This window comes from Alligator mississippiensis, chromosome 4, assembly GCF_030867095.1.
Source record: "Alligator mississippiensis isolate rAllMis1 chromosome 4, rAllMis1, whole genome shotgun sequence".
Taxonomy (NCBI): domain Eukaryota; kingdom Metazoa; phylum Chordata; order Crocodylia; family Alligatoridae; genus Alligator; species Alligator mississippiensis.
In genome coordinates, this window is record NC_081827.1 from 213,355,440 (window position 1) to 213,382,801 (window position 27,362).

Here is a 27,362-nt window from a genome sequence, read left to right on the forward strand (position 1 = left end):
TTTGTTTCTCCGAGGCCTCCCAGCCTCCTCTTCCCATTCCTGCCCATCCCCCACTACTGCAGGTTACTCCCATTTGAAAAATGAAAGAAAAACAGTGGCAGCTTTGCCTACAGTATTTCTGCTTTCAGTCCTGATTCAACAGGACATACAGGATACACAGAGTGTTATCTACAGACCTGCATATAGCTGCCCCTTTAGTAAAAAGCACACTCTGTGACTGAAGGTAATAGGTTAAATAGGTCTTGTGCCTCAAATGAAAACACCATGATAAATAACATGTTTTACTGTTCTCTCTGCTACAATCAGATATGGGGAAGAAGGACTGAATTTATGACAGAACAGTCAATTATCATGTGCATTAATATAAATTCCATTGCACGGAACACATATATATCTGTATTGATCTGCCTCTTGGTAGCAAATACTATAAATTACTAATCTTGCCTAACAATGAAAGAAATACACTAATACTAAAATGTCACTGACACCTGTTTTCTTAATAAATTGTCTTTCAGCTGGATTTTTAACACCAATCATCATGACATCCAATTAAAAATATATATATTTGAAAGCAACAATGAGCTGGGTCACATTGAAATTACGAAGTAAGGTATAGAAAAGGCTTTACCTGATCTACAACACTTGGGGATGGCCTAATTCTGCTCTCTCTAAAATCTACTGGGATTGTCATTGACAATAGAAACCAAGTTAGGGCACAATAGGATGCTTTGGAAAATTTCACATAACATCCCTTGTGATTATCATCTGCTGTGCAGTAAAGTCAGAACTAACCTTTTCTTCTATTGGGGACAATAGCTACTAAATGTCATTACTCTGGCCCACAGAATAATGGCCAGAACTGGCTTTCAAAGCTCTACTATAAAATCAGTTGGTCAGTCTACTGATGGCCTTCAGTTGCAAGATAGCCTTAAGTCTCAATTAAGTAGTCCTGAAATGTGCTCACTTTATGACATCCAATGCCCCAAGTCACCATGACACATACGTGATTCATGCCAAATAATGCATATAGGACGCTACAGTAGCTACAAAGAAACCATATTCTGAAGGTGAATATGATTTTTTCGTCAGAAGGGAAGGTGCTTCATGAGTGCTTTTTCTATCTTTCTGCGAAGGCCTCTTTTACCTTTGTTTTCTAGGAGGAAATTCAACAGATGTGAAATTTTAGCTCACGGAGATCAGTCATACTTGCTTGGCAATTAGGAATACACACACACAACTACATATTATTGTGCCAATTTATAATTAGGAAATATTTCCTAATAGTAATAGCTCTGCTTCCCAATTCTGGAAGAACTGCATGCTTATATTTTCTAATTCCTCAGTATTTAGGAACTCTAATCTCTCAATATTTGGCCATTTCCCAGATACCCCCTATGCTACCTGGGTATCACCAGAATTTAACACTATTCCTCTCATGGGCACAGGCCAAACATGACTTGCTCCTCTCTTGCATCTCTGTTGAGATTACCCCAAACTAGGATGCAGCATGGTATAGTGGAAGAGTAACAAACTCAGCCCTTTTTGTGGGCCAGATCCAGACCATGGGGCTCCCCTTGGGCTCGATCTAGACACAGCTGTAGCAGGAGTGATGGCTGAGAAGAGTAAAACAGAGAATAAGAGTAACTTACTCATTTGCTCCTACTCTTGCTCATCCATCATTACTAAGAGGGAGCTTGCCACCCAGGGCAAACGTGATGCATGGGGCAGTGGTGGCTCCTGGTTATTTGTGTCTGTGGTATGCACAGGCAGATCTAAGATTTTGAAAGGGGACGGGTTGTGGTACTGGGGGTATCACATATGAAACAAGGCATATTTTTTCTGGTTCAAAAGAAACTAGAACTTCATGAATAAGCTAGTAACCCAGGGCAATTTTATTCACTTTAAGACTGAAACAAAAACTAATATAAGCTTATTTGAATGTCCATTAATTTGCTGTGTGTGTGTGTGTGTGTGTGTGTGTGTGTGTGTGTGTGTGTGTGTGTGTGTGTGTGTGTGTGTGTAACACAAGAAACCAGGTAACAAGAATCAAAAGCTGTTGTCTCAGTCCCATAGTTATTAGAGTTAAGTGTACATCTTTTTTTTAGATTCATAAAACAAAATTTGGGAGCATCTTGATAGTACTCCCAATGTTACATTGGAAGTTATTCCTACACCTGAATTAATATTCACCCGAGTTATAATTTTCATGCCTGAGTTAATGTTTTTAGCTAGAATTAAAAAACAGTTTGCAGGGCTATGACTTAGGAGCTACCAGAAGCAGCTACCAGACAGCAAAATTACAGAAGAAAGGATAGCTTGATTAGTGGAACATCAAGATCTTTAAAAAGTGGGGGAGAGTAGTTAAGACCTGTGGCATGAAGAGTTTATAAGGAATCAGGTAGATTATAATGAGCCACAAAGTCCAGAGGCTCCTCACTGCTTTCTGAGAAGAAATGCTGATTCCACTGCCAAGCAGTTGATTTTAAAATGAGGGTGGGCCAAGAATCAAAAAGGGGGTGCAACTCCTGCCTGGATCTGCCCCAGATGGTGTGGCTAGCTGGTAGGACCAGCAACTGTTGTTATTCCACTCCCATATTAGTGCACAGTAAATTAACTCTATTGTACGATAGTACTGTCTGGTGCATTTCGACACACTTATTGACTCTGCCATAGGATTGTACTTGTCCTAGACAGTACTATCTCATGATGGAGTCATTAAGTGCACTGAAACGCACATGTAGATGGTGACCAGAGCTGTCTGGGGCACAAGGGTGCTACAGTGCATGAGCTGCCTGCTAGCTAGCCTTGCACTGTAGCACTCTCATGCCCCAGCCAGCTCCTCCAGTGCCCAACACCACTGCGTGGAGCTTGGGGCTGATCCCCAGGTTTCCTGCCAGCCAGGGGCTGCTCTTCCCTGGCTCAATGTGCTGTGGTCCTGGGTGCACATATAAATGCTGTGCCCAGGAGACAAACTATAGCACAATCTGAGCTGGAATTTATTGTTCCATACTAACTGCACATGTACATGCACCCACAGTATAACTTGGCAGGTTTCTCAAATCCAACACACATCACATCCTAAGTGAAAGAACATGGTAATACAGTCTTTCTGGAAGAAACACACTCTGAATGTCACAAAACAGCTTTGTTTAGACTGAAAAATTATTACAAAAGTGAGATCATATATGGCATATAAGTGAGAGCTAAATATGAAAACTAATGTAAAAATATACATTTGCCAAGTTAGGTAATCAAGTTTGCATCATATTTATAACCAGTTGTGGAAATAATAAGGATTATGTTATTGTGATGAATTTTTGTGACCCTAAATCCAGTGATTTCACATTTGAAGCTTACAGCTCCCTGAATTTCTTAAAACTTTAATTCCCTTCAGCTTGAAGGAGACTAATTAATTCAAAAAGCCATAATAGCTAATCATTGGCTAAATAAATGTAAAAGAGAAGTGTCTGCCCCTAGAGACACAATTGCTCATTTTAATTAAAATTACCATTTTGTGATGTAATGTAAATAAAGGTTATTGTATCATTCTGCTCCAGGAACACATTAACTGTTGTTGCCACTACTAGACACCCTCTAAGGCATAAAATGCCAAATATATTATTTGTAGTATATCAATTATTTAGCTGATTTGTTACTTTTACTCATTTTGCATGTAACCTACACTATTTCCTGCCCCGAGCAGGGGAGTTGGATTTGATCTTTTGAGGTCCCTTCTAGCCCTTAATTTCTATGATTCTATGATCAGTTCTGAAACACTGTGTGTGAATAGTGGACATAAATTATACTAAGAGGACAGAAATGGCATTAATGTTTTAACTACAAAATAAAATGTTTACTCACATAAACTTTTCTAGCATATGAGAGACTTTTTATACATAAGGTATGAATAAACATGGAATAAACATAGGTGAATGTCTTTCATTTTTAGTCACCTTTCAGCCACCAGCTGATGCAGTTGTTGGTAAGGAAATGTTACACCCCACTAATGTGTGTTTAAATAAACAACAAGCAATCCTCTCTCTTACGTTCTTAGCTAAGTAGACGGGTTCTTCATAGACATTTATAGCAGTAAAGATAAAGAGGTACACCTGCAATTTTACAGACCTATATAAAAGTATGTGTACTTTGTATAAATGGGCAATGGACATCAAATCAGACAGCTGTCTGAAATGGTTTGTCTAAAACTATTTCTTCAGTGTAGCTAGTCAAGGTCAACCCTGGGAGGGAATACGATGATGACCTCACCTAGCTATGCTGAGCTAAAAAGTACCTAGGTCCAGACTCCCCTAGGATTTTACAGCGAGACAGCTAATTTGTGATAATTATAGTACTGTAAAAACAGGCCTTTTTGGCAGTGAAGACATAATTTAAGAAATCAATATTTCACTTAAACTAGTATCTGTGGATTTCACCTTAACACAAGTAATTTATGTTTATTATATTTAATTGTTCAGGGCTTCATAAGAAACTGCACTGGAGCTTCTAGCTCAGAAAATTTGGAAACCACTGTATTATGTGTGTGCGCGTTTGTAATACAAAAGCCTCTCAGACAAGAAAGCAATTCATGAACAAGGCACAGAAATATGAAAAGAAAGCTACAGTGGCAAGGATGAAATCATTGTGTCAACAGAACTGAAGTCCAAGGTATGTGCAGCTGAAGCTGCAAGCTCCATTCTGTGTCAATACACAGGTCTGCACCACAACTTGAACCAGATAAGCTTGTTATGCAAATGATGTTAGCCATCATGAAGGAGGTAGATAATGAAATTACTGCAAAGCCAACCACTCATCACAAGGGTGACAGAAACATGAGGCAAGGTCCTAACATATGGATAAAAGGTAGTATGGAATTTATACAATCATTGCTTTTAATTTATCATAACTAAGCTGTCACAAGCCAGGCATTGACAAATGTATAACTAACGCATATAAATGAGTCAATTATCCCTAATGGCTAAAAGGTTCACTGCCATTCAGTCTGATGTTTATGCTATTTTAAAAAAATGAAAATTTACTAATGTAAATCCAAACCTTCAAAAAATGTTTCACTACCTTTGCACCATAAATGATATAAAAAACAAGGGCAGAAAAATGAAGAAACATAACATGGAAGTGAATTCCATGCCAACATTCTCCTTCTTGCAGCCATAGCATTAGCAAATTTATTACAATTGTTGCCTTTCTTCACATATAATTCATGATTAAACACAGATTAGCAGTACACTTCCTTTTTCGATGTGTATTTCAACTATTAAAAAGGCACAGCATATTTGAAATTGGAGAAGTAGCTACTATAAAAAAATAAGACTGATCAGACAAAAAATATATAATTTTAAGGTATCAGAAAAGCCAAAGGGCAAGTATAAGACAACATGTTAAACCCTGACTCCTATGAACAGTCATTTATACCCTATTGGCTTTTAGTGTTCACATTGAATTAAAAGATTGAAAAATATCAAGAAATGTCAAACGTCATTTGTTGCACTGTTCCCAATCATACAACAACTGGGGATTTCCAAGAATGAAGGCACCAAGAAGCAAGTGCAGAGGACTGAATGACAAGGTTCCTTGGGTGAATTGGATATCTTTTATTAGACCAACCCAAATGGTTGGAGAATAGTTATTAAGCAAGCTTTCGGGTTCAAAAACCCTTTGTCAGGCTAAGGAAGCTGCAGCAGTTGGTGTGTGCTCTTCCTGGATGGAATGAAAAGTAAAGAAGCCAGGGGCTGGGCTGGGCTGGGGAGTCAGTTGCCAGGCAGATTATAATGTATCAAAAACCCAATGTCTATGTTTAGTTCATGATCTCTAGTATCCAGGAGGTTGATGAAATGGAGCTCATAGGCTTGTCTCTGGGAAGTGTTGTGTAAGTTTCCCTTGAGGATCAGGACTGAGAGATTGGAGAGTGAGTGGCCCTCCTGTGAGAAATGTGCCCCCACCAGTAATTGAGTGTTTCTGTCTTTGATGGATTTCCGGTGTGCGTTCATTCTGGTGCGCAGTTGTTGTTTGGTCTCTCCTACATATCTTCCATCAGGGCATTTGGTGCATTGGATGAGGTATATAACATTTCTGGAGATGCAGCTGTAAGATCCTGGGATGCTGATGGCTCTGTTGTGGGGTGTAGTAACAGTGGGGGTGGTGGAGATGTGTTGGCAGGTTTTGCATTTCTTGTCCTGGCACGGTCTGGATCCTTTTGGTGTGTTCTGGGCTTGAGGAAGTTTGCTTCTGGTGATGAGGTTGGCGAGGTTCGGTGCTTGTCTGAAGGCTAGGATGGGTGGCTCTGGGAAGATCTTTTTAAGAATAGGGTCTCTTTCTAATATGGGTTGCAATTTTTTGAGGATTTTCTGTACAGGTTCAAGGGAGGGGTGATACATCATAACCAGCGGTGTGCGATTTGTGGGTGTTTTTCTTCTGTACTGCAGCAGTTCTTCACGTGGTATCCAGGTGGCTCTTTCAAACGTGCGATCTACCTCTCTGGAGGAGTGTCCTTGTTGGGTGAAAGCCTTTTTAAGATTGGTGAGGTGGCAATCCCGGGTGTGCTCTTCAGTACAGATGTGGTGGTATCTGAAGGCTTGGCTGTATATCACAGCTTTTTTGGTGTGTTTCGGGTGATTGCTGGTTCTGTGCAGATATGTATGTTGGTCCGTGGGTTTCTTGTATACTGTGGTCTGTATTTTACCCTTCTGGATACTGATCATTGTGTCTAAAAAGGGGATGTTGGTGCTGGAGTATTCTAAATAAAGTCGGATGGAGGGATGGTGACTTGAATTTCTGGTGGAACTCAATCAGAGATTGCAGGTTCTCACTCCAAATGATGAAGATGTCATCGATGTATCTTAGGTATAGTAAGGGTTTGATGGTGCAGTTCTTGAGGAAGTCTTCTTCAAAGTGGCTCATAAAAGGTTGGCATACTGTGGGGCCATTTTAGTGCCTATAGCTGTTCCCATCATCTGGAGGAAGTGTTGATTATTAAAAGTGAAATTGTCCCTGAATGATGCTTTTAGGTAATTGACATTATCCTCATATTTACTGTTTGCCTCACCTCTGCATAGTTTCAGTAGAACACTTCATTGTATTCACCAAATTGGTGTATTGGTTGCCAGCCATAAGTATCAACTTTCCCATTTTAAAGGCTTTCTATCAGTAGTTGGTAAAATCCAACCAACATCCAGTGAAGGATGGAAGAAATCCCTTACCATTTGTAATATATTATCATCCACAGTTTAGATCATAATATATACCATAATGTTAACAAAATACATACAGATATATGCAGGACAGAGATAGAGAACTCAGGTATATCTGCTCCAAAATACAAGTTTCTGTTACTTAAGCTAAGAAAAAACTTATTTAGCTTTCAAAATTAGTAGGGCTTTTATTTTCCATTGGTCAGCCACTACATTATATCTTACCACCCTAACTCTCAATGCTTCCTACAATAGGTGTAACTCCAAAACCAGTTTCTGCCTTAATTCCTGTGACACTGCTCATTCAAAACAAAAAAAAATCTGTATATATTATTCATGGTACAGCTTCACAATAAACCTATCCAGGTTTTCAAAGGCAAGGTGAAAAGTCCAAATTGAGTAGTGGCATTTCAGCTAAACCAATGGAAACAAGAGATTTTAAATCATTAAGCATCTTGAATAGTGTTGAATCAGTGAGAGTTGGATAATGCTGTGATCATATTATCTAGTTTAGTTCATAGTACTAAGTTAAGTCCTAAGGACATGTACAATATATTTTGCTTATTCAAAGAAGCTGTTATAAGTGCTTTGAATCTGATGGTAGTAACAGTATTACTGTTAGTAATATTTTTATACTACCAAACGAAGCATGAGTTGGGTTTATCAGCACCTCCCACCCCTCCCCAATTGAATATCTATCAATAGCATATGACAGGACAGGACATGTATGTGGTTTCTGAGTAGTATCCAAGGTAGGATGGAAAGAGTAGAAGATAATTTTCTAAAATAAGGAATTATTATTTTTAATTGCCCACCATTCACTTTGATTTAACCTTTCCTGCCAAGAGAGTCTAAAGGTGGCTTCTATGCTTCAACAGCAAGGGCCACTAGACTTTATCTCACAAAGCCATCAAGAAAATATGACAAGTTAATAGATTTGCCCTTGGATACATCAAAAGTCAAGAAGCTAATTAATTATGTAATTTGTGGTTCACATGTAAAGCAAATCACATGAATATAGTGTGGCAGTGCATCTTTGGGTGCCTGACACTTTAAGGCTGAAAGCAGGCAGCTGGCAGGTGCAGGCCAGCCCTGATGAGGCGGCCATTTTAGATTCAGGCCCACGGGGCTGAGTGGCTGCAGCTGAAGGGACAACATCTGGCTGAGCAGCTGCTCACAACACCTTGGAGGTAAGGAAGGAACTATGTGGGTGGTAGTAGGTTCCTAGAGGGTCCAGCAGGGTCCTGAGCCCCAGGAAGAAGTCTAGGATATATTAAGAACAAGGCCTAGCCTAGGCATGGGGCTAACAGCTTGTGGGCCTACAAAGGCACCAGGCAAGCCCTGGAGTAGATCTGGCAGGGGTGAAGCCAGGGTTCAGGGGAGCCCAGTTGATCTAGGCCTCAGGCAACATTGTGGAAGCACAAGGCCAACCCAGATTAGGGTGAAGGCTCTATGGTTTGACCCAGGAGGGACCCCTCTGGAGTATGGGGGTCAGCAGCTGCTAAGATGACTTTCTGATCCCTCGTACTGGTCAATGCAAGAAGGCCAGGGCGAGATGGTTGAAGGGCAAATAAGCCCAATGCGAGGGGCAGGCCAAGGCCATGACAAGCTATCTGGCACCCCGACTTGCCTGGGAGTGGGGCCAGAGCCCACAAGGGCTGAAGGACCCTTCAATTGGGGGGGGACTTCACAGCCAAAGAGAGTAGGGGTCAGCCAGCAAGCAGGCTGCTGTGAACTCTGAATGGGGTCAGAGTTAGAGCTGGGCCCAAGGAGAGTCCCAGTTCACCATCTGGGATCCCTAATGAGGGAACTAGACTAGGCTAATAGGCCTGCTTGGTCCTGGGTAAGACCAAAAAGTGCGCCCTGCTGGGGAAGGGTCGTCTGGTGGGGCTGGCCATGGCAGGTCAGTCCCCCAGAAATGTGAGGCCAGTTGCCAGGTAGGAGCACCTTAAAACCCCAGCCTCCACATCCTGGTGGGTGACCCAGACATAGGAACAGGTTTGGGGATCCAAGCATGACTATCAGAGACCTGAGGCCCACGCAGTATAAGGCCTAGTGTTGTTGGGAGAGGCCCGAGAAGGCGGACCTGTACAAGAGGGAGTGAGCTAGCTACTCAGAAGCCTGATATGAGGTACCCTCAACTGGTCAATGCTGGGGCCAGGACCAGAAGGGTCAAAAGGACCAGAGTGCCCACCATGATGGATGCCCAGAACCAGGGGGGCTGGGGTACCAACTAGCCTAGAGTCAAAGCCAGGACCTGTGTGGCCAAAGGTCCCAGAGAGGGGGCCACTGCTGAGAGGGAGAAGAGTGCAGGGAGTTTGGCAGCCCAGAATGAGGGCGGAGTAGACTGCCTGATTGGGAAGGGGTCTAGTTGGGATCCAGATCAAAATGTTATGGTGCCCAGTGTGGGGCTGGAGCCATTATCAACCTATGGATGCTATTGGCAAGGCATGGCACACAATAAGGGAAGGTCAGAGTTGTGTACACTGCCTCCTGGCAGTGGGGCATTAAAATGGGCAGCCTCCCACATATTACACCAGCACAGGAAACAGCAAAGTCATGACAGGAAAAACTGGGTGGACTGCCCCACTTAGTGTGTGGGCTGAGGTTGAGACCTGGCTCCAGGACGGCCCCCTGTCACATATAGATTAAACTGAGCTATAGAATTTTTAAAACTTGAAGAAGGATCTTCAACTATCAGATGAAAGTTCAGTGAAAAACTTTCTGCAAGCAAAATAACTCTCTGGACCAAGTAAATTCCAATTCTAGGGTTCTATATATCTATGAAAGGCATTGAAAGGTAAGCAGTTTTTCAAAAGAAGGAAAACTCACTGTGAAATGAAGTGGTTGAATCCTCTGCACCACTTGTCAGGATGTAGTAAAGTAGGAGGAGGATTTCTGAAAAATATAAACAGTTTCAGTTTTTAAATGTTACACCTAAATCATAGTGTTGTTATAATTATCTCATGGATCCTCAACAAAAAAGAAACTAGTTCTATTCACAGCATGGAATATTCATAAAATCTATTTACAGTAAAAGCTTTGTTATCCAGCACCCATGGGGAATGGAGGGAGCTGAGTAACAAAATATGCCATATAACTGAGCAGCCTGAACAGGAATCTTTGCCTGTTTGGGCCACCGCCTGTCCTGCCGTGTCTGGGGTGTCACCACCCCTCCTGCTGCATTGCCAGCCCTCCTGTGGGCCCCAAGGGACAGGGAGGGGGGACCCATGCAGGCTGCTATGCTCCAGGCCATGGAGGCTTAGCAACGCAGGCTGCTTTCCCCTGGGCCGTGGGGGCTCCACAAAACCGGAAGTGCCACAGCAGGCATTTCCGGTTTCACTTTTCCCTTACAAGCCGGCATGCCGGTTAACAGAGCATGCCAGCTTGTAAAGTGCCGGATAACTCAGCTTTTACTGTACTTTGATTTTCCTTTGTTGATGGTTCCCCCTCTCTCTCCATCAACTTTTTATTTTTATTTTATGTACAGGAGGTAGAGTGAACATAAAAACTTCCCTATATTTCCTGTTCATTCAGTTCAACTCTGAAAGAATCACCTCTGGGATGGAAAGATAATCCAGTCCTCATTCCTGTTCAGACCTCTCAAGGTCTACACTCAGGAATTGATTATGACCATGATTTTCAGAAGTATGAGCACCTGACTATGAAGAACTCTGGGTAGACCATCAATAAATGTTGGTAATTTTAAGTCATAATTTCACATTGACTTAGAGATTATTATTTCTATATAAAGAGTTTGTAAGTCGTTAAATATTGCATATCAATTTTATAGTGACATACTCTATCTTCTTACATTATGCACTGAGAAGACCTATAAAAAGGTCTTAGAATCTACTTACCACTTAGAATCTGAGAGGTAGCACATATGCTGTTGTATGTTAGTTGGCATATAACTACTTTCTTTATTGACTACCACAGTAAGTTACACAAACATTTATATATGGACTCATATTGGAACACTGAATTCAAACCTCTCTGAACACAGAAGTTGTTTAGATCTTGATATAATAATGCCAGTCAATACCTATCACTTCTGGCATGAATTCTGATTCCTTTTGCCTGTATACTGGTACAGCTATCAATTTTACCCTTAAATCTTTTAAAGACAGATTTATATAAGAAAGAAAGGCCTTATCTTCTCAGACTTTGGTAAATTGGGCTCAGGATTCACACTTCATAGATGAAGGCCCATCTTTGGTAAAATACATATATACAAACACACTTTATCTTTAACTTGCATAGCTTTCTTCAAGCAACTTATTGTGCTTTTAACTATATTCAAGTCAGCTTAAGAAAGGTCTTTTATAAATTCATAATAAATTGTATTTTGTTGCCTCTGCTGCCTTTGTGCAAGGGATCATAGGTTACTGAACTGACAGAAACAGTCATACTCTTTAGCTTAATCTAATACATAAATCCTCATGAATAGCCTGTATTGTATCATGAATCACTCATTTAATTCAGTGCCACATACCACAACAAGGCATGGTTTGGAAACATTTTGGAAAACAAAGAGCAAGCAGAATAAACATAATGTAAATTAGTGCTTATCTATTTAGCAGTCTTTGAATTTTTCACAAAAGTACATTCAAATAGTAACTCCATTTAACAATTATTATTCTCAAAAATCAAAACAAAGCCATTTAAAAAAAAAGACATCATGGCTTTGTAATAAATGGGCCATTTTTATTCAACTGTATCTATTCAAAACAAATGCAGTCATCTCATTTCATTGCAAGTTGTCATGTTTTCTGAGATGAATATGTTAGTATTTTTTTTCTTTTGTTGTGGCAGACTCAGAGTGTAATTTTCTTCCTGAATTAAAGAAATCTAGAACGTTTAAGGTGTGCATCATTTATCAAATTTACCATTAGGAGGGGAAAAAAACATGATGGGTTATTTTCAATGGCAATAATGTTTCAGTCTTGTCTTCCATTAACCAGGTTCCTATCTTCGTATTCATCATAGACTCTGTGGCCATGCATGTGAATACAAAGCACAGTAGGTGGTTTCAAAAGATACACTAAGAAACAATCTTGTATCTGAGAGAGAGAGAGAGAGAGAGAGAGAGAGAGAGAGAGAGAGAGAGAGAGAGAGAGAGCTTTAAAATCTCTCTCTAATAAACAACGGTTAACAGTCTGGATAAAGAAATGCCTCACTTTACTGTACTTTGCAAGTGGCCTTGAGATCCCTTCCTGTGACTAACATCAGGTATGCTTATGGTTATTTCTCTTTAGAGTCCATAAAAGATAACTGGAACAGTGGTTTATCTGGCTATCCAGGTTCTAATAATTGCAGCCACCACAACAGCATCTGGGTATAAAGTGTATTTTTTATACGTGTGGTATAAAATTTAGCACTGCATGCAGAATGTGTGCCATGAAACCACCTTAGCTTAGAATTTCAGTGCAAATCTGAAATACCAATTTGACAAAAGTTTAGATACTATTTGTGAAATATGTGGTTTTGCTAAACTTTTTTGCAGACTGTTAGATACTATTTTTAAAGCCTAACATCTGAATATGTCTGTGAAATAAATTAATAGCATTTACCATAAAGTAAACTGATGATTATGGGAGAATAGGAAAATAGTTATATTTGCAAAAACAACTAATTTCCTACAAATAGCACATCTACTACACTAGAAGAATCTCCTGATTCTTATTTTACTATACTAAATGATGATACAAACATGTATGAAATGATTTATGAGTTTATAAGTAAGTAGATGCCTTCTTGAGCACTGTACTCATGACCTTGAATGCACAGTAACCCTCATAGAGCTAACCAGTTTTTTATGAATGATGCAATATATAGGACAAGAACCTGCCACCTTGTATGTTTACAAGTCTGACTTTCTGAGGCAAAGGGAGTTGGTTAAAATGAATTCTTGGAGACAGTACAGTTGACACCTTTTCTAATATCACACAATGTGACAGTATATTAGTCAATGTCATTACAGACAGACAGAATGTATTTGAAGGCAACTGCTTAGTTTTTGGCACAGGGAAAAAAAAATACAAGCATATGTAAATAGTCAAGAGTATCCATCCAAAAAGAATTCAGAACCAATCATGGGCCCATGGCAATAATGAATGCCCAAGGATAAGTAAATGTGCAAGAAATTGTACTTCTTTTGTAAATACTCAACTCTTTGTAGTTTGAAACTAATAATTAATTAAAAACTGAATTGTAACCCCAAAGTTGTACACATGAACTAACTAGACTGCATCAAACACTGCTTATAGGAGATGGTGTATTATCATGTCTTGGGCCATAGCCAAATCTAGCACTTCTCTCAGTACTTTGGTCCAACAGGAATCTAACTAGAGCTATCTGTGTCTACTGTTTGTGTTGGATTACATTATATCTAACATGTAGTGTTTTATTCATTGTGTGTCCTTACATCAGCTGATGTCATTTGTAACTGACCCCAAGGCAGAAAGCAGCCCAGTTCAAATTGCTGCTTTTTATGCTGCTTTTCCATCCCTCCCCCAGAGCCCTGGGATTGGAAGGGACCTCAGGGAAGGATCACAGTCACTGGCCAGCTACACAGTCATTATCAGAGCAGTCCTTCTCCCTCCCTCTCCTTGCTTTCTGTTTCCCTGCAAGAAAGCCCAGCTTCAGCTTTGAAACTCGAAACGTTTCAAAGCTTTCAAAACATTTTGACTGCCCTCATTTCATTTTGAGGCTGTTTCGAAGCCCTTTGTTTCATTTCAATTTTGAGTTCAAAATGAGTAGAAACAGTGTCAAAACAAAACAGCTGGTGAAATTTCGCACAGCCCTAATGGATAGTTGTGAGAAATAGATATGAAGTTAATTGAATGACCTGCTGTAGCTGGGCTTTTCCAAATGGTTTCTGAAAATGTCCTGCTCTGATGCAAGATGTATAATCAAACCTTTATTATTTTTCATCTTTTTCCTAGGCCTTAGTTCTTTCTATAATTTATAATTAGACCCAACACAAAGTGTTTCATTTCCTCTGACAGAATTTCTGTTGTGTTGATAGATGCTGTCCCCCAGTGTAGGCGTTCTCTGGTCTTATGTCATCCTTATTCGGTGGGAGGTTTTTTGTTTTGTTATGTTTTTTTGAGTAAAGACTTCACAACTCCATCCATTCAGACAGTACTCCATACATTTTTTTTTAAAGCAGAGCTCCTTAGAAGATATTAGACATGAAGACATTCTTCTCATTCAGAGAAGAACTGTTTCTGAATTTTGAATGATCAATAATAGGAAGTATGCGCTAGAAATGTTTCAATCTGTTGAGTTTTATGTGTTCTCTGTCATTCAGTCTGCCTCCAAAGTCACAGCTGGTAAAACCAAATGGGTCATTTTACAACAATCAGACCAACGATGTGGTTCAGTGAGCACCATTTGTCCTTTACATTAAGCTGCATGCCTAATTATAAGCTCAGTTAATAAATTTATAATAGGCAAACAGAAAATAAATGCTTTTGATTTAAAATCATTTTTGACAAATTAAAATTTTTTGAAAATCAAAATGTACATCTATTTTAAAAAAATATTTTAATAAATTTAGCAGCATATTTTATAAAGACCTTCCAATGAACAGATTGTATCATCAGAGTCTGCCACATTGCTTCTAATGGGGGAATTAGCTGCTGAACATCAACACCTGTCACCATGAACAGACCCTGGCAAACACAATCAGGTATATGTATGTTGTGAATTTTCTTAGAGCACTTATGAAATGAGACAGGCAGAGACAATATTTATATCAACACTCACCCAGTTTATATTTTAGCAGGTTTCGCTGAAAACAAAATGTACATACCTATTTTCTAAAGCTAAAAGAAATGTCCATAAAGTAGTTGAAAGTTAACCATGTGTAATAAGATTCTGCTATAAAAGGTTATATTATATACATGGATCATATTAAAATAGGTAAATAAATTCTCACAAAGTGTGAGGCCTGAACCTAAAAGGACTTACTACTTTAAATAATCCAGCTGAAATCAACCAAACTACTCATGTGCTAACAGCTATACCTGCACAATGTGCTTGAAATATATTCAGTTCAAATGAATGAGAACTTTTGATTGATTTTAATGGGAGATACAAGGAGCCTTTTGCCAAGAAATAACAGCTACACCTACAAAAGTACTTTGGCATCTTAATGCTGCCTAACTAAGATAGCAAGGATGGCTACAGGGTTTGTTACAGCTCAACATCTATCAACTTCAGGGCCAAAAGGCTGTAAGAACTCTCTACTCCCTTCGTCAAAGGAAAACTTAAAGGGCTAGAAAACTGTTTTTTTGCTTTCTTATGTTGCCATAGGGAGATCAAAGGAGAGAGCATGACAACAAGAAATAGGTAAGAAATATTATCCTCACAATATGCTTAGTGGTATTTCCCTAAACATAGTAGGCCAGGGACATAACTAACAGCCAAGGTGAACACGGAAATGGAGCTGGGAAAAGCGACCCAGATCAAGGACAACAAGTTCTTTTCCAAATACATAGCGGGGCAAAAGAAGGTGCCAGGGGCCTCTGCAGGACACGCTAGGAAATCTGGTCATCTCACCTGACGGTAAAGCTAACATATTCAACAATTTCTTTGCCTCCATATTTCTGAGGAGGGACCCGGATATCTCTCCCACTGGCACCCCTGAGGGCCCTGTGGGTGGCACACCCAGGCCTAGGGTTAATGAGGACCTTGTCAGGGAACTTCTGGAGGGACTAGATGTATTTAAATCCACAGGTCCTGATGATCTCCACCCCAGAGAGCTGAAGGAACTAGCAGGGGTCATTGCGGGACCTCTGGTACAGCTCTACGAGCACTAATGGCGCTCGGGCGATGTGCCAGAGGACTGGAAAAGGGCCAATGTGGTCCCCATCTTCAAAAAAGGGAGGAAGGAGGACCCAGGAAACTATAGGCCTGTGAGTCTTACCTTGGTCCTAGGGAAGCTTTTTGAAAGAATTATCCTGGCACATGTTCAGGAAGGGCCAGCAGGGGAGGTTACGCTCAGGGGCAACCAACATGGGTTCATTAGGGGCAGGTCTTGTCAAACCAACCTGGTCGCTTTCTATGACCAGGACACCAAGTCCTTGGATGCAGGTGTCGCAGTGGAATTAGTCTTTCTGGACTTCAGGAAGGCCTTTGACGCCGTCTCTCACCCCATTCTCAGTAAGAAACTAGGAGACTGTGGTGTTGATGTCTACACAGTCAGATGGGTCACTAACTGGCTGGTGGGCCACACCCAGAGGGTGGTGGTGGATGGGTCTTATTCGACCTGGGGGGACGTGGGCAGTGGGGTTCCTCAGGGCTCGGTCCTCGGGCCTGCACTATTCAACATCTTCATCAGTGACTTGGGCAAGGGGGTAGAAAGCACCCTGTTCAAATTCGCAGATGACACTAAGATGTGGGGTGAAGTGGGTATGCTAGTAGGAAGGAACGTCGGGGGGAGGGGATGATGAGGGCGGGGGAAGCCATGGACTACCAAACCATGTGGCACCCACAAGGACAGCCCAGCCTGAAGAAGGAGAACATCAGGAACCTGCAATCCATGGGGCGGCCAGCAGTACACCACAGGTAAGCAATAAGCAGGTAAGCAATAAGGGGCCCTTTGGGCATCAGAGCCAGGGGGCAACAAAGGTGCCAGTCACATGGCTCAAGTGCCTATACACTAACGCTAGGAGCATGGGGAGCAAGCAGGATGAACTAACACTCCTGCTTGCAGAAAACACCTACGACTTAGTAGGGCTAACAGAAACCTGGTGGGATTCTTCCCATGACTGGGCGGTACACATTGAGGGTTATAAGCTGTACAGAAAAGATAGAGTGGGGAAGAGAGGGGGAGGGGTGGTGCTCTATGTCAATGACTACTATACATCGACCCTTATCAAAACGGAATCAGAGGAGGAGAAAGCAGAAGGATTGTGGGTTAGGTTACATGGAGGTCAAGGAGAAAGGGATTTCGTGGTAGGGGTCTGCTACAGACCCCCACACCAAGGGGAAGAACTAGATTTGGGGCTCCTGAGGCAGCTCTCGGAGACCATAAAAACTAGGGAGGTGGTAGTCATGGGGGACCTAAGCTACCCAGACATCTGCTGGGAGATGCAGACAGCAAAGTCCCACCGTTCACGCAGGTTCCTATCCTGTGTACAGGACCTCCATCTGACGCAGGAGGTACATGGTCCCACTAGGGGGAATGCCTTACTGGACCTGGTATTGGCAATGGGGGATGACATGGTAGGAGACCTACAGATCGGTGGTCACCTGGGGGACAGTGATCACCAAATAATAGAATTGACCATAGGACGTTGAGTGGGTAAGGTAACTAGTAGGGTGAAAGTGCAGGACTTTAGGAAAGCTGATTTCAATGAAGTCAGGTGTTTAGTCAAGGATGCACTGCAGAGTAAGAGTTTTAAAGAGTTGGGAGCCCAGGAGGGTTGGCTGTGCCTTAAGGAAATGATCCTTTGGGCACAGATGGAGACGATCCCAATGCGGGGAAAAAGGGGGAAAGGGGCCAAGAGGCTTCATTGGCTGACCAGAGAAATCCAGAGCACTCTACGGGGAGCATATAAAAAGTGGAAATGGGGAGAGATTACTAAAGAGGAGTATACCTCCTCTGCTCGCGCTTGTAGATTCATTCATAGATTCATAGATGTTAGGTTCGGAAGGGACCTCAATAGATCATCGAGTCCGACCCCCTGCATAGGCAGGAAAGAGTGCTGGGTCTAGATGACCCCAGCTAGATGCATATCCAACCTCCTCTTGAAGACCCCCAGGGTAGGGGAGACCACCACCTCCCTTGGGAGCCCATTCCAGACCTTGGCCACTCGAACTGTGAAGAAGTTCTTCCTAATGTCCAGTCTAAATCTGCTCTCTGCTAGCTTATGGCCATTATTTCTTGTAACCCCCGGGGGCGCCTTGGTGAATAAAAACTCACCAATTCCCTTCTGTGCCCCCGTGATGAACATATAGGCAGCCACAAGGTCACCTCTCAACCTTCTCTTGCGGAGGCTGAAAAGGTCCAGTTTCTCTAGTCTCTCCGCGTAGGGCTTGGACTGCAGGCCCTTAACCATACTAGCGGCCCTTCTCTAGACCCTCTCCAGGTTATCTGCATCCCTCTTGAAGTGCGGCGCCCAGAATTGCACGCAGTACTCCAACTGCAGTCTGACCAGTGCCCGATAGAGGGGAAGTATCACCTCTTTGGATCTATTCGTCATGCATCTGCTGATGCACGATAAAGTGCCATTAGCTTTTCTGATGGCTTCGTCACACTGCCGACTCATGTTCATCTTGGAGTCCACTAGGACTCCAAGATCCCTTTCTACTTCCGTGCCACCCAGCAGGTCATTCCCTAGGCTGTAGGTGTGCTGGACATTTTTCCTCCCTAGGTGCAGCACTTTGCATTTCTCCTTGTTGAATTGCATTCTGTTTTTTTCCGCCCATATGTCCAACCTGTCCAGGTCTGCTTGTAGTTGTTCCCTGCCGTCCGGCGTGTCCACTTCTCCCCACAGTTTTGTGTCATCCGCAAACTTGGACAGAGTACACTTCACTCCCTCATCCAAGTCGCTGATGAAGACATTGAAGAGTATCGGTCCAAGGACCAAGCCCTGCGGGACCCCACTGCCCACACCCTTCCAGGTCGAAACCAACCCATCCACCACGACTCTCCGGGTGCGACCCTCTAGCCAATTCACCACCCACCAGACTGTGTAGTCATCCAAGTCACAGCCTCTTAACTTGTTCACCAGTATGGGGTGGGATACCGTATCGAAGGCCTTCCTGAAGTCTAAGTATACGACATCCACCCCTCCTCCTGTGTCCAGGCGTTTCGTAACCTGGTCATAAAAAAAGACTAGATTAGTCAGGCATGATCTGCCTGCTCTGGGCGGCGTGCTGAAGGAGTTCGGTGCCCAGGTGGTTTTCTCTTCCATCCTACCAGTGACCGGACGAGGAAGATGGCAGGAGAACTGCATCAGAGAGACCAACTGGCGGCTTCGGCAGTGGTGTCTCGAGGCAGGCTTCGGCTTCCTGGACCATGACCCGCACATCACGACGAGGGACATGCTCAGCTGGGATGGGCTTCACCTGTCCCCCAAAGGTAAGCGTGTGTTTTCTTCTAGGTTGGCGGATCTCCTCTGGAGGGCTTTAAACTAGGCTCATCGGGGGGAGGGGAGTACGAGGGCAGGGGAAGCTGTGGACCACCAAACCATGTGGCACCCACAAGGACAGCCCAGCCTGAAGAAGGAGAACATTGGGAACCTGAAAGCCATGGGGAGGCCAGCACAACAGAACAGGTAAGGAACAAGAAGGTAAGAAACAATGGGCCCCATGGGACTGGGAGCGGGGGGGCAGCAAAGGCGCCAGTCGCAGGGCTCAAGTGCCTATATACTAATGCTAGGAGCATGGGGAACAAGCAGGATGAACTAGCGCTCCTGCTTGCACTAAACACCTATGACTTAGTGGGGCTAACAGAGACCTGGTGGGATTCATCCCATGACTGGGCGGTACATATTGAGGGCTATAGATTGTATAGAAAGGACAGGTCGGGGAAGAAAGGGGGGGGGGTTGCACTTTGTCAGTGAGCAATATACATCAACCCTCATCAAGACAGAATCCGAGGCTGAGGAAGTAGAAGGATTGTGGGTTAGGCTACATGGGGGGCAAGAAGAAAGGGATTTGGTGGTAGGGGTCTGTTACAGACCCCCACACCAAGGGGAAGAAATAGATGCGGGGCTCCTGAGGCAACTCTCAGAGACCATAAAAGCTAAAGAGGCAGTAGTCATGGGGGACCTAAACTACCCAGACATCTGCTGGGAGACGCAGACAGCAAGGTCCCATCGCTCACGTAGGTTTCTAACTTGTGTACAGGACCTCCACCTGACACAGGAGGTGTATGGTCCCACTAGGGGGAATGCCATACTGGATCTGGTATTGGCAACGGGAGATGACATGATAGGGGACCTCCAGATCGGTAGCTATCTGGTAGACAGTGATCACCTTATAATAGAATTCAACATAAGACGGCGAGTGGGTAAGGTAACTAGTAGGGTGAAAGTGCTAGACTTTAGGAAAGCTGATCTCATTGCACTCAGGCGATTAGTCAAGGAAGCACTGCAGAGTAGGAGTTTTGATGGGATGGGTGCCCAAGAAGGGTGGCTGTGCCTAAAGGAAACGATCCTTTGGGCACAAAGCAAGACGATCCCCGAGCGAGGCAAAAGAGGGAAAGGGGCCAGGAGGCTTCCATGGCTGACCAGAGAAATCCAGGGCAGCCTAAGGGCCAAAAGGGGAGCACATAAAAAGTGGAAACAGGGTGAGATCACCAAAGACGAATATACCTCCTCTGCTCGTGCTTGTAGGGAGGCAGTTAGGCGGGCCAAAGCTACCATGGAGCTGAGGATGGCAACCCAAGTAAAGGACAACAAGAAATTATTTTTTAGATATATAGGGAGTAAAAGGAAGGCCCAGGGAGGAATAGGACCCCTGCTAAATGGGCAGAAGCAATTGGTGACAGATAGGGGGGACAAGGCTGAACTCCTCAACGAGTTCTTTGCCTCAGTGTTCCTAAGCGAGGGGCATGACAAGTCTCTCACTGGGGTTGTAGAGAGGCAGCAGCAAGGCGCCAGACTTCCATGCGTAGATCCTGAGGTGGTGCAGAGTCACTTGGAAGAACTGGATGCCTTTAAGTCGGCAGGCCTGGATGGGCTCCATCCGAGGGTGCTGAAGGCACTGGCCGACGTCATTGCAGAGCCACTGGCGGGAATATTCGAATGCTCATGGCGCACAGGCCAAGTCCCGGAGGACTGGAAAAGGGCTAACGTGGTCCCCATTTTCAAAAAGGGGAGGAAGGAGGACCCGGGCAACTATAGGCCGGTCAGTCTCACCTCCATCCTTGGTAAAGTATTTGAAAAAATTATCAAGGCTCACATTTGTGAAAGCCCGGCAGGACAAATTATGCTGAGGGGAAACCAGCATGGGTTTGTGGCGGGCAGATCGTGCCTGACCAACCTAGTCTCTTTCTATGACCAGGTTACGAAACGCCTGGACACAGGAGGAGGGGTGGATGTCGTATACTTGGACTTCAGGAAGGCCTTCGATACGGTATCCCACCCCATACTTGTGAACAAATTAAGAGGCTGTGATGTGGATGACTGCACAGTCCGGTGGGTGGTGAATTGGCTAGAGGGTCGCACCCAAAGAGTCGTGGTAGATGGGTCGGTCTCGACCTGGAAGGGTGTGGGCAGTGGGGTCCCGCAGGGTTCGGTCCTTGGACCGATACTCTTTAATGTCTTCATCAGCGACTTGGACGTGGGAGTGAAATGTACTCTGTCCAAGTTTGCAGATGACACAAAGCTATGGGGAGAAGTGGACACGCCGGAGGGCAGGGAACAGCTGCAGGCAGACCTGGATAGGCTGGACAAGTGGGCAGAAAACAACAAGATGCAGTTCAACAAGGAGAAATGCAAAGTGCTGCACCTAGGGAGGAAAAATGTCCAGCACACCTACAGCCTAGGGAATGACCTGCTGGGTGGCACAGAGGTGGAAAGGGATCTTGGAGTCCTAGTGGACTCCAAGTTGAACATGAGCCGGCAGTGTGACGAAGCCATCAGAAAAGCCAATGGCACTTTATCGTGCATCAGCAGATGCATGACAAATAGGTCCAGGGAGGTGATACTTCCCCTCTATAGGGCGTTGGTCAGACCGCAGTTGGAGTACTGCGTGCAATTCTGGGCGCCACACTTCAAGAAGGATGCGGATAACCTGGAGAGGGTACAGCGAAGGGCAACTCGTATGGTCAAGGGCCTGCAGACCAAGCCCTACGAGGAGAGACTAGAGAAACTGGACCTTTTCAGCCTCCACAAGAGAAGGTTGAGAGGTGACCTTGTGGCTGCCTATAAGTTCATCACGGGGGCACAGAAGGGAATTGGTGAGGATTTATTCACCAAGGCGCCCCCGGGGGTTACAAGAAACAATGGCCACAAGCTAGCAGAGAGCAGATTTAGATTGGACATTAGGAAGAACTTCTTCACAGTTAGAGTGGCCAGGGTCTGGAACGGGCTCCCAAGGGAGGTGGTGCTCTCCCCTACCCTGGGGGTCTTCAAGAGGAGGTTAGACGAGTATCTAGCTGGGGTCATCTAGACCCAGCACTCTTTCCTGCTTATGCAGGGGGTCGGACTCGATGATCTATTGAGGTCCCTTCCAACCCTAACATCTATGAATCTATGAATCTATGCTACGAACCTGTGATGGTTTCCCCTCAGCATAATTTGTCCTGCCGGGCTCTCGCAAATGTGAGCCTTGATAATTTTTTCAAAGGGTTTGCCAAGGATGGGGGTGAGACTGACTGGCCTACAGTTGCCTGGGTCCTCCTTCCTCCCCTTTTTGAAAATGGGGACCACATTGGCCCTTTTCCAGTCCTCCGGGACCTGGCCTGTGCGCCACAAGCGTTCAAATATTCCCGCCAGTGGCTGTGCAATGACGTCGGCCAGTGCCTTCAGTACCCTCGGATGGAGCTCATTTGGGCCTGCCGACTTAAAGGCATCCAGTTCCTCCAAGTGACTCTGCACCATCTCAGGGTCTACGCATGGTAGTCTGGTGCCTTGCTGCTGCCTCTCTACAATCCCAGTGAGAGACTTGTCTTGCCCCTCTTTTAGGAACACTGAGGCAAAGAACTCGTTGAGGAGTTCAGCCTTGACCCCCCTGTCCGTCACCAATTGCTTCTGCCCATTTAGTAGGGGTCCTATTCCACCCTGGGCCTTCTTCTCCACTGCTCCGTTCCACCGCATGGCCTCAGGGGGTGAGTCCTGCAGTGTCCCAGAGCCAGTGGAGCCTCACTCGGGGCAAGCAGTGGCTCCTCCCCGAGGTGAGGCAAGGTAGGGATGGAGGCTGGGGCGGGCAGCTGGTGCGGGCTCCGCCGGCTCCAGGGAAGTGCTCCACTCCAGGGGGGCCCTGATACAGGGGAGCCGCTGCCCCCATTTCCAGCCTCCGGCCCCTGGCCTCTCAGCTCCAGCCCCTGGCCCCAGCCTCCAGTCCCCGGCCTCTGGGCCCCCAGCCTCCAGGCGCTGACCCCCAGCCTCCAGGCCCCAAGCCCCAGCCCCTTCGATAAGTGTCCCATGCCAGACTGAGGAGGCGCACTCACAGACCAAGGCAGTGAGCTCACAGATCGCTACTTCTTAGAGGGAACATTGGCTGCAGGATGAGTGAAGTTTGTCTTTTCACAGCCCTTGTTTGCCTCCTTGTCATCAATGGCCACATCCACTAGGTTCCAGATTCCATAGCAGGCTCCCCCTCCACTAGCCAGGCCTCCAAGAACCCTGGCCCACTAGTAGCTGTGGTCTGTATGTTTGACACATCTCATCTACTGTCCATCTCATCTACTGTCAGTGTTGTGCTATGAGCACTCCTGAAATTTTAACATCACTATTTAGAGACCAGACACTCTGAGTAACAAGGAAAACAACTGTAATGATGTGTAAACAACTGAGAAGAAGTTTCAGCATACAATATTTATTAGGGCTGTGCGAAGCTTCAGTCCCTGATTTGATCTGGTGGCCAAATCTCCAAATCCAAATCAAATCAGAGAACCCTTTAATCTCTCCAAATCGAATCAGAACCCTCTGAATCAATTCAGAAAGATTTGGAGATTCGGACATAGAGACAGCTTTAAATGTTTTTTCTACGTACTTCTAGGTAGAGGCTCATGAATGCTGAGATGCTAGGGCAGATGGAGTCTCACAGAAGCATGGGGGGCTCCCCAGCACACTCGGGAACAGACCTGGAAGTGGACCAGAAGCCCACTTCCAGGTCCACCAGGGAATGCGCAGGGCCCCGCCCCCCCATGTCCCCAGGCTTGACAACTGGTGCCTCCTGGGTCTGGGGGGGGCACCCGGGGTCCCCTCATGGATGATTGCTAAGCTGGAGGGGCTGGAGGGTCCCGCTTCTCGCACCCCTAATGTTTATTGCCCCCAAATAAGATGTGCACTTTGTTTTGGGAAGGAAGACTGAAGAAACTCATTATTTTTCCTTTAAACCAAACTGCAGAATCAGCTTTCCTCTCTAAGACATGTGCTCCAACTTTCAATAGCTAATTTTTGGGGGAAAGGTGAGTGTAGAATTTGAATAAATATTGTAAATTATCAGGTATTCTTAAATAGGGTTAAGATGTGCCTTTAATTATAAAAGCAATGGGATATGAAAAATAGCTAATGTTTAAATAGACTACACTGTCATACAGGGGTACTCAAGCTCCCAGCCACAGGCCAGATCCAGCCCCCAGTGCAAGGTCATCCAGCCCATGCGGGGAGCCCTGCAGGCTGTGGCCCTGTGCAGGCCAGTGCAGGACCTAACTCTAATGTGTGAGACCAGTTACAGGTGGCACAGGGTCCTGGAAATCTGATCCCAGCACCTGGGGCCAGGCAGGGGGTGGTATGGGGCTGCAGAGCCCTGATCCCAGCACATGGAGCCCAATACAGACATACAGGAATGGTCCAGGGCCCAATCATGGTGTGTAGGGTCTGATATAGCCCTGTGCGGTTCATCGGGCCCAGGGACCAAAAGGCCGAGTACCACCACTGTAATAGATTCCACAAAGAGCTGGCGAGTAAGCTCATAGGAGACCAAAACTAATATTTTTAGGGAAAATGATTTGACTAACTCCCCTGTTATCTGTCAAAACAGGCTCAGCCCAATTTACTAGGAGTTGAGTTTGCATTTTATTATGTTTATCTGCATGCTTTCTACTGCTCAAACATGAGACTTGCAAGATTTACAGCCAGTGGGCTAACACAACTAAACACAAACCGGATAGAATTAGAGGTTTCATTAACCATAAAGTAATGACAAGAAAACCCCCACAGCTACTGAGAAGGAAGGTGACGGGATTCCTACCCAGCATGTTGTCATTCAGACCCAAGCCTATCAATCTCTGGTTAAGGGGAATTTTGTTAATCTTGAAGTCCCTATCCCTAGGAAGGACCATTCTCTCCCCCTCTCACACCAGAGCCATTTGCACTGCATGCTACAATGGGCAAGAGCTTCTGCTATTTTAGCTCTTCCTCAGCATTCTGGATACTAGAGAGATTCTCTCTCTGCCCTTTGCAGACTGGAGTCTGAACTGAAGTTCACTCAGATTAATAAGACATTTTCCATTCAATTCAATAAGCTTTGGGTCTTGTACTTTGAAACACATGGTGGTAATAGAAGTAAAAAAAAAAATAAAAAAATAGACAAGCAAGTTCCCTCTCCATCTCCAAGCCAGGCCCAGGCTTCTCCATTTAGTATACTTCCTGGTGTTTGGCTGCCTACTTTTAATTGATTGGAGCAAAGAGAAGCTCCCACCATTCCCTGGTCAAGACATTTGCACACACTAGCAGGCCTTACTGCCAGTACATTTTTATTTGCTTAATTTCCTCTCATGGTTCCTTATTTCCCATCCCTTCTCACCTAACATGACCTCTTCACATGCTACCCTTAACAATGGCTTCCTCTCACTTGATCAGAGGAAAGTGATAGCGTATCCCTGACAATCCCCCTCTGCTATCTTTTTTTTTGGGGTGGGGGGGTGGAGCTGGAGGTGAATGTTATACGCCTTTTCCAATCCCCTGCCTTTGAGAAACTGTTCTTCCTGCTTGTAAATATCTAGTTTAAACGTGCCAAGAACATAAGATTCCAGTCATCAATTTTGAGTAGTAAAGAATTGCCAGTTTCACTCATGTGAAATTTTCCTTTATTTTAACAAGTGATGACTGCCCCCAAGTGACGGTAACAGGTATTGGCAAGAATCAGTTAACAGTAGGCAAAGATGTAAGACCTGATGGTATCAGCAGTGGAAACAAAATGCTTCCATATGTTTTGTTCTCTCCTAATTACAATGCCAGATTTAGCAGATATTTGACCCATTACTGGAAGTGGCATCTTGATGCTTCCTCATCGTGCATCGTGAAGGTAAATTCAGACTTAGATCCCATTAAATAGAGATGTACATATGGAAATGTATATTAAATAGACAAATACAACTATTAGAATGTGAGGTATTAATTGCCTAAGAGGCTGCAGAGAAACAATGCATTTTTCCATGGGTCTTCATGGATCATGCTCCTGATTCAGTAAAAAATGAATTGGACATTTTCCTTCCCACAAATAAATGACAGACATCTGTGAGCTTTGTGAGAGTCAAAAAGCTACATTTGTCCTCTTTTCCTTATGATTTCAAGTCTTTTTTTCAGTACTACTGAAGAGGTTAGCTTTTGAGGTCTTGACAGACAGCTTGACAGGATTTTTTTTCTTGGAACTGTAAAATAAACCAACTAACTAACCCTACAGGTGAACAAGATATCTGATATTTAACCAAGATTTATTCCTGAGTGTCTCTGAATATTTTTGACAGCTGGCATAGTAATGAAGAAGAACCTAGACACATTCAGTTCTGGAATTATGCAGAAAGTGCCTCTGAATTGAAAGAAGCACCTTACGGAGCCCCGAAAGAAAGCATTTCAAGAAGAATATAAGGAGATGACCAAAACAAATTCCCTTTCGTGTATCCAACCTTATGATTCAAAACAGTATTTATGTTATAAATCATGAGTCACCTATAAAGCAATAACATGCATGCAAATAAGAATGTGTTAAGCACATAAAAGTATTCTGAAGGTCAAAGGATAACCTTCAGAAGATATATTAAGAAAATAAACTCAATTATATGAATTTCTGAGTTAACAAAGATGAGAAAATAGGTGGTAAAGTACTCCAAAGTGTTATGCTTGAGAACATCTGGATTATCTTTGACTTTTTCCCTTGAACATTACAATTCACAGGCCACTGGTTTCAGCCTGGCTTGGCAGCTGCAAGGTTTCATTAGCCTTTTTGAGGACCTGACAAGGCATCATTTATTTCTGTCATTTACTTTTCAGTTTCCAGGTTCAGTTTCTAGCATCATTCAGACAGAAATGAATCTTATATTTCAGGAATACCTTCAGATGCAGGTGAATAAACACAGTTTTCCTTTCTGACAGTCAAGCTTCATAATGTATATTTAACATAACTTTATGGCTATGCTACAGTGCTTCATTTATTCATGAAAATTTTTGAAAGGGGGCAAGTGAAATTAACAGTTGTAACTGAAACAGAGAAAGCATTGTAAAAGATTTTTATTCATAATCAGTT

General features: G+C 43.9%; 1 protein-coding gene across 1 annotated transcript in view; it reads right to left on the reverse strand.

Annotated features, from left to right (window-relative positions):
- Window positions 1-27,362, reverse strand: part of MYO3B (myosin IIIB) — a 367,182-nt gene that overhangs the window by 280,446 nt on the left and 59,374 nt on the right. Inside the window, exon 8 of the mRNA XM_059726270.1 lies at window positions 10,038-10,103. Coding sequence (XP_059582253.1) covers window positions 10,038-10,103 — 66 coding nt within the window. The remainder of the gene's footprint in view (window positions 1-10,037; window positions 10,104-27,362) is intronic.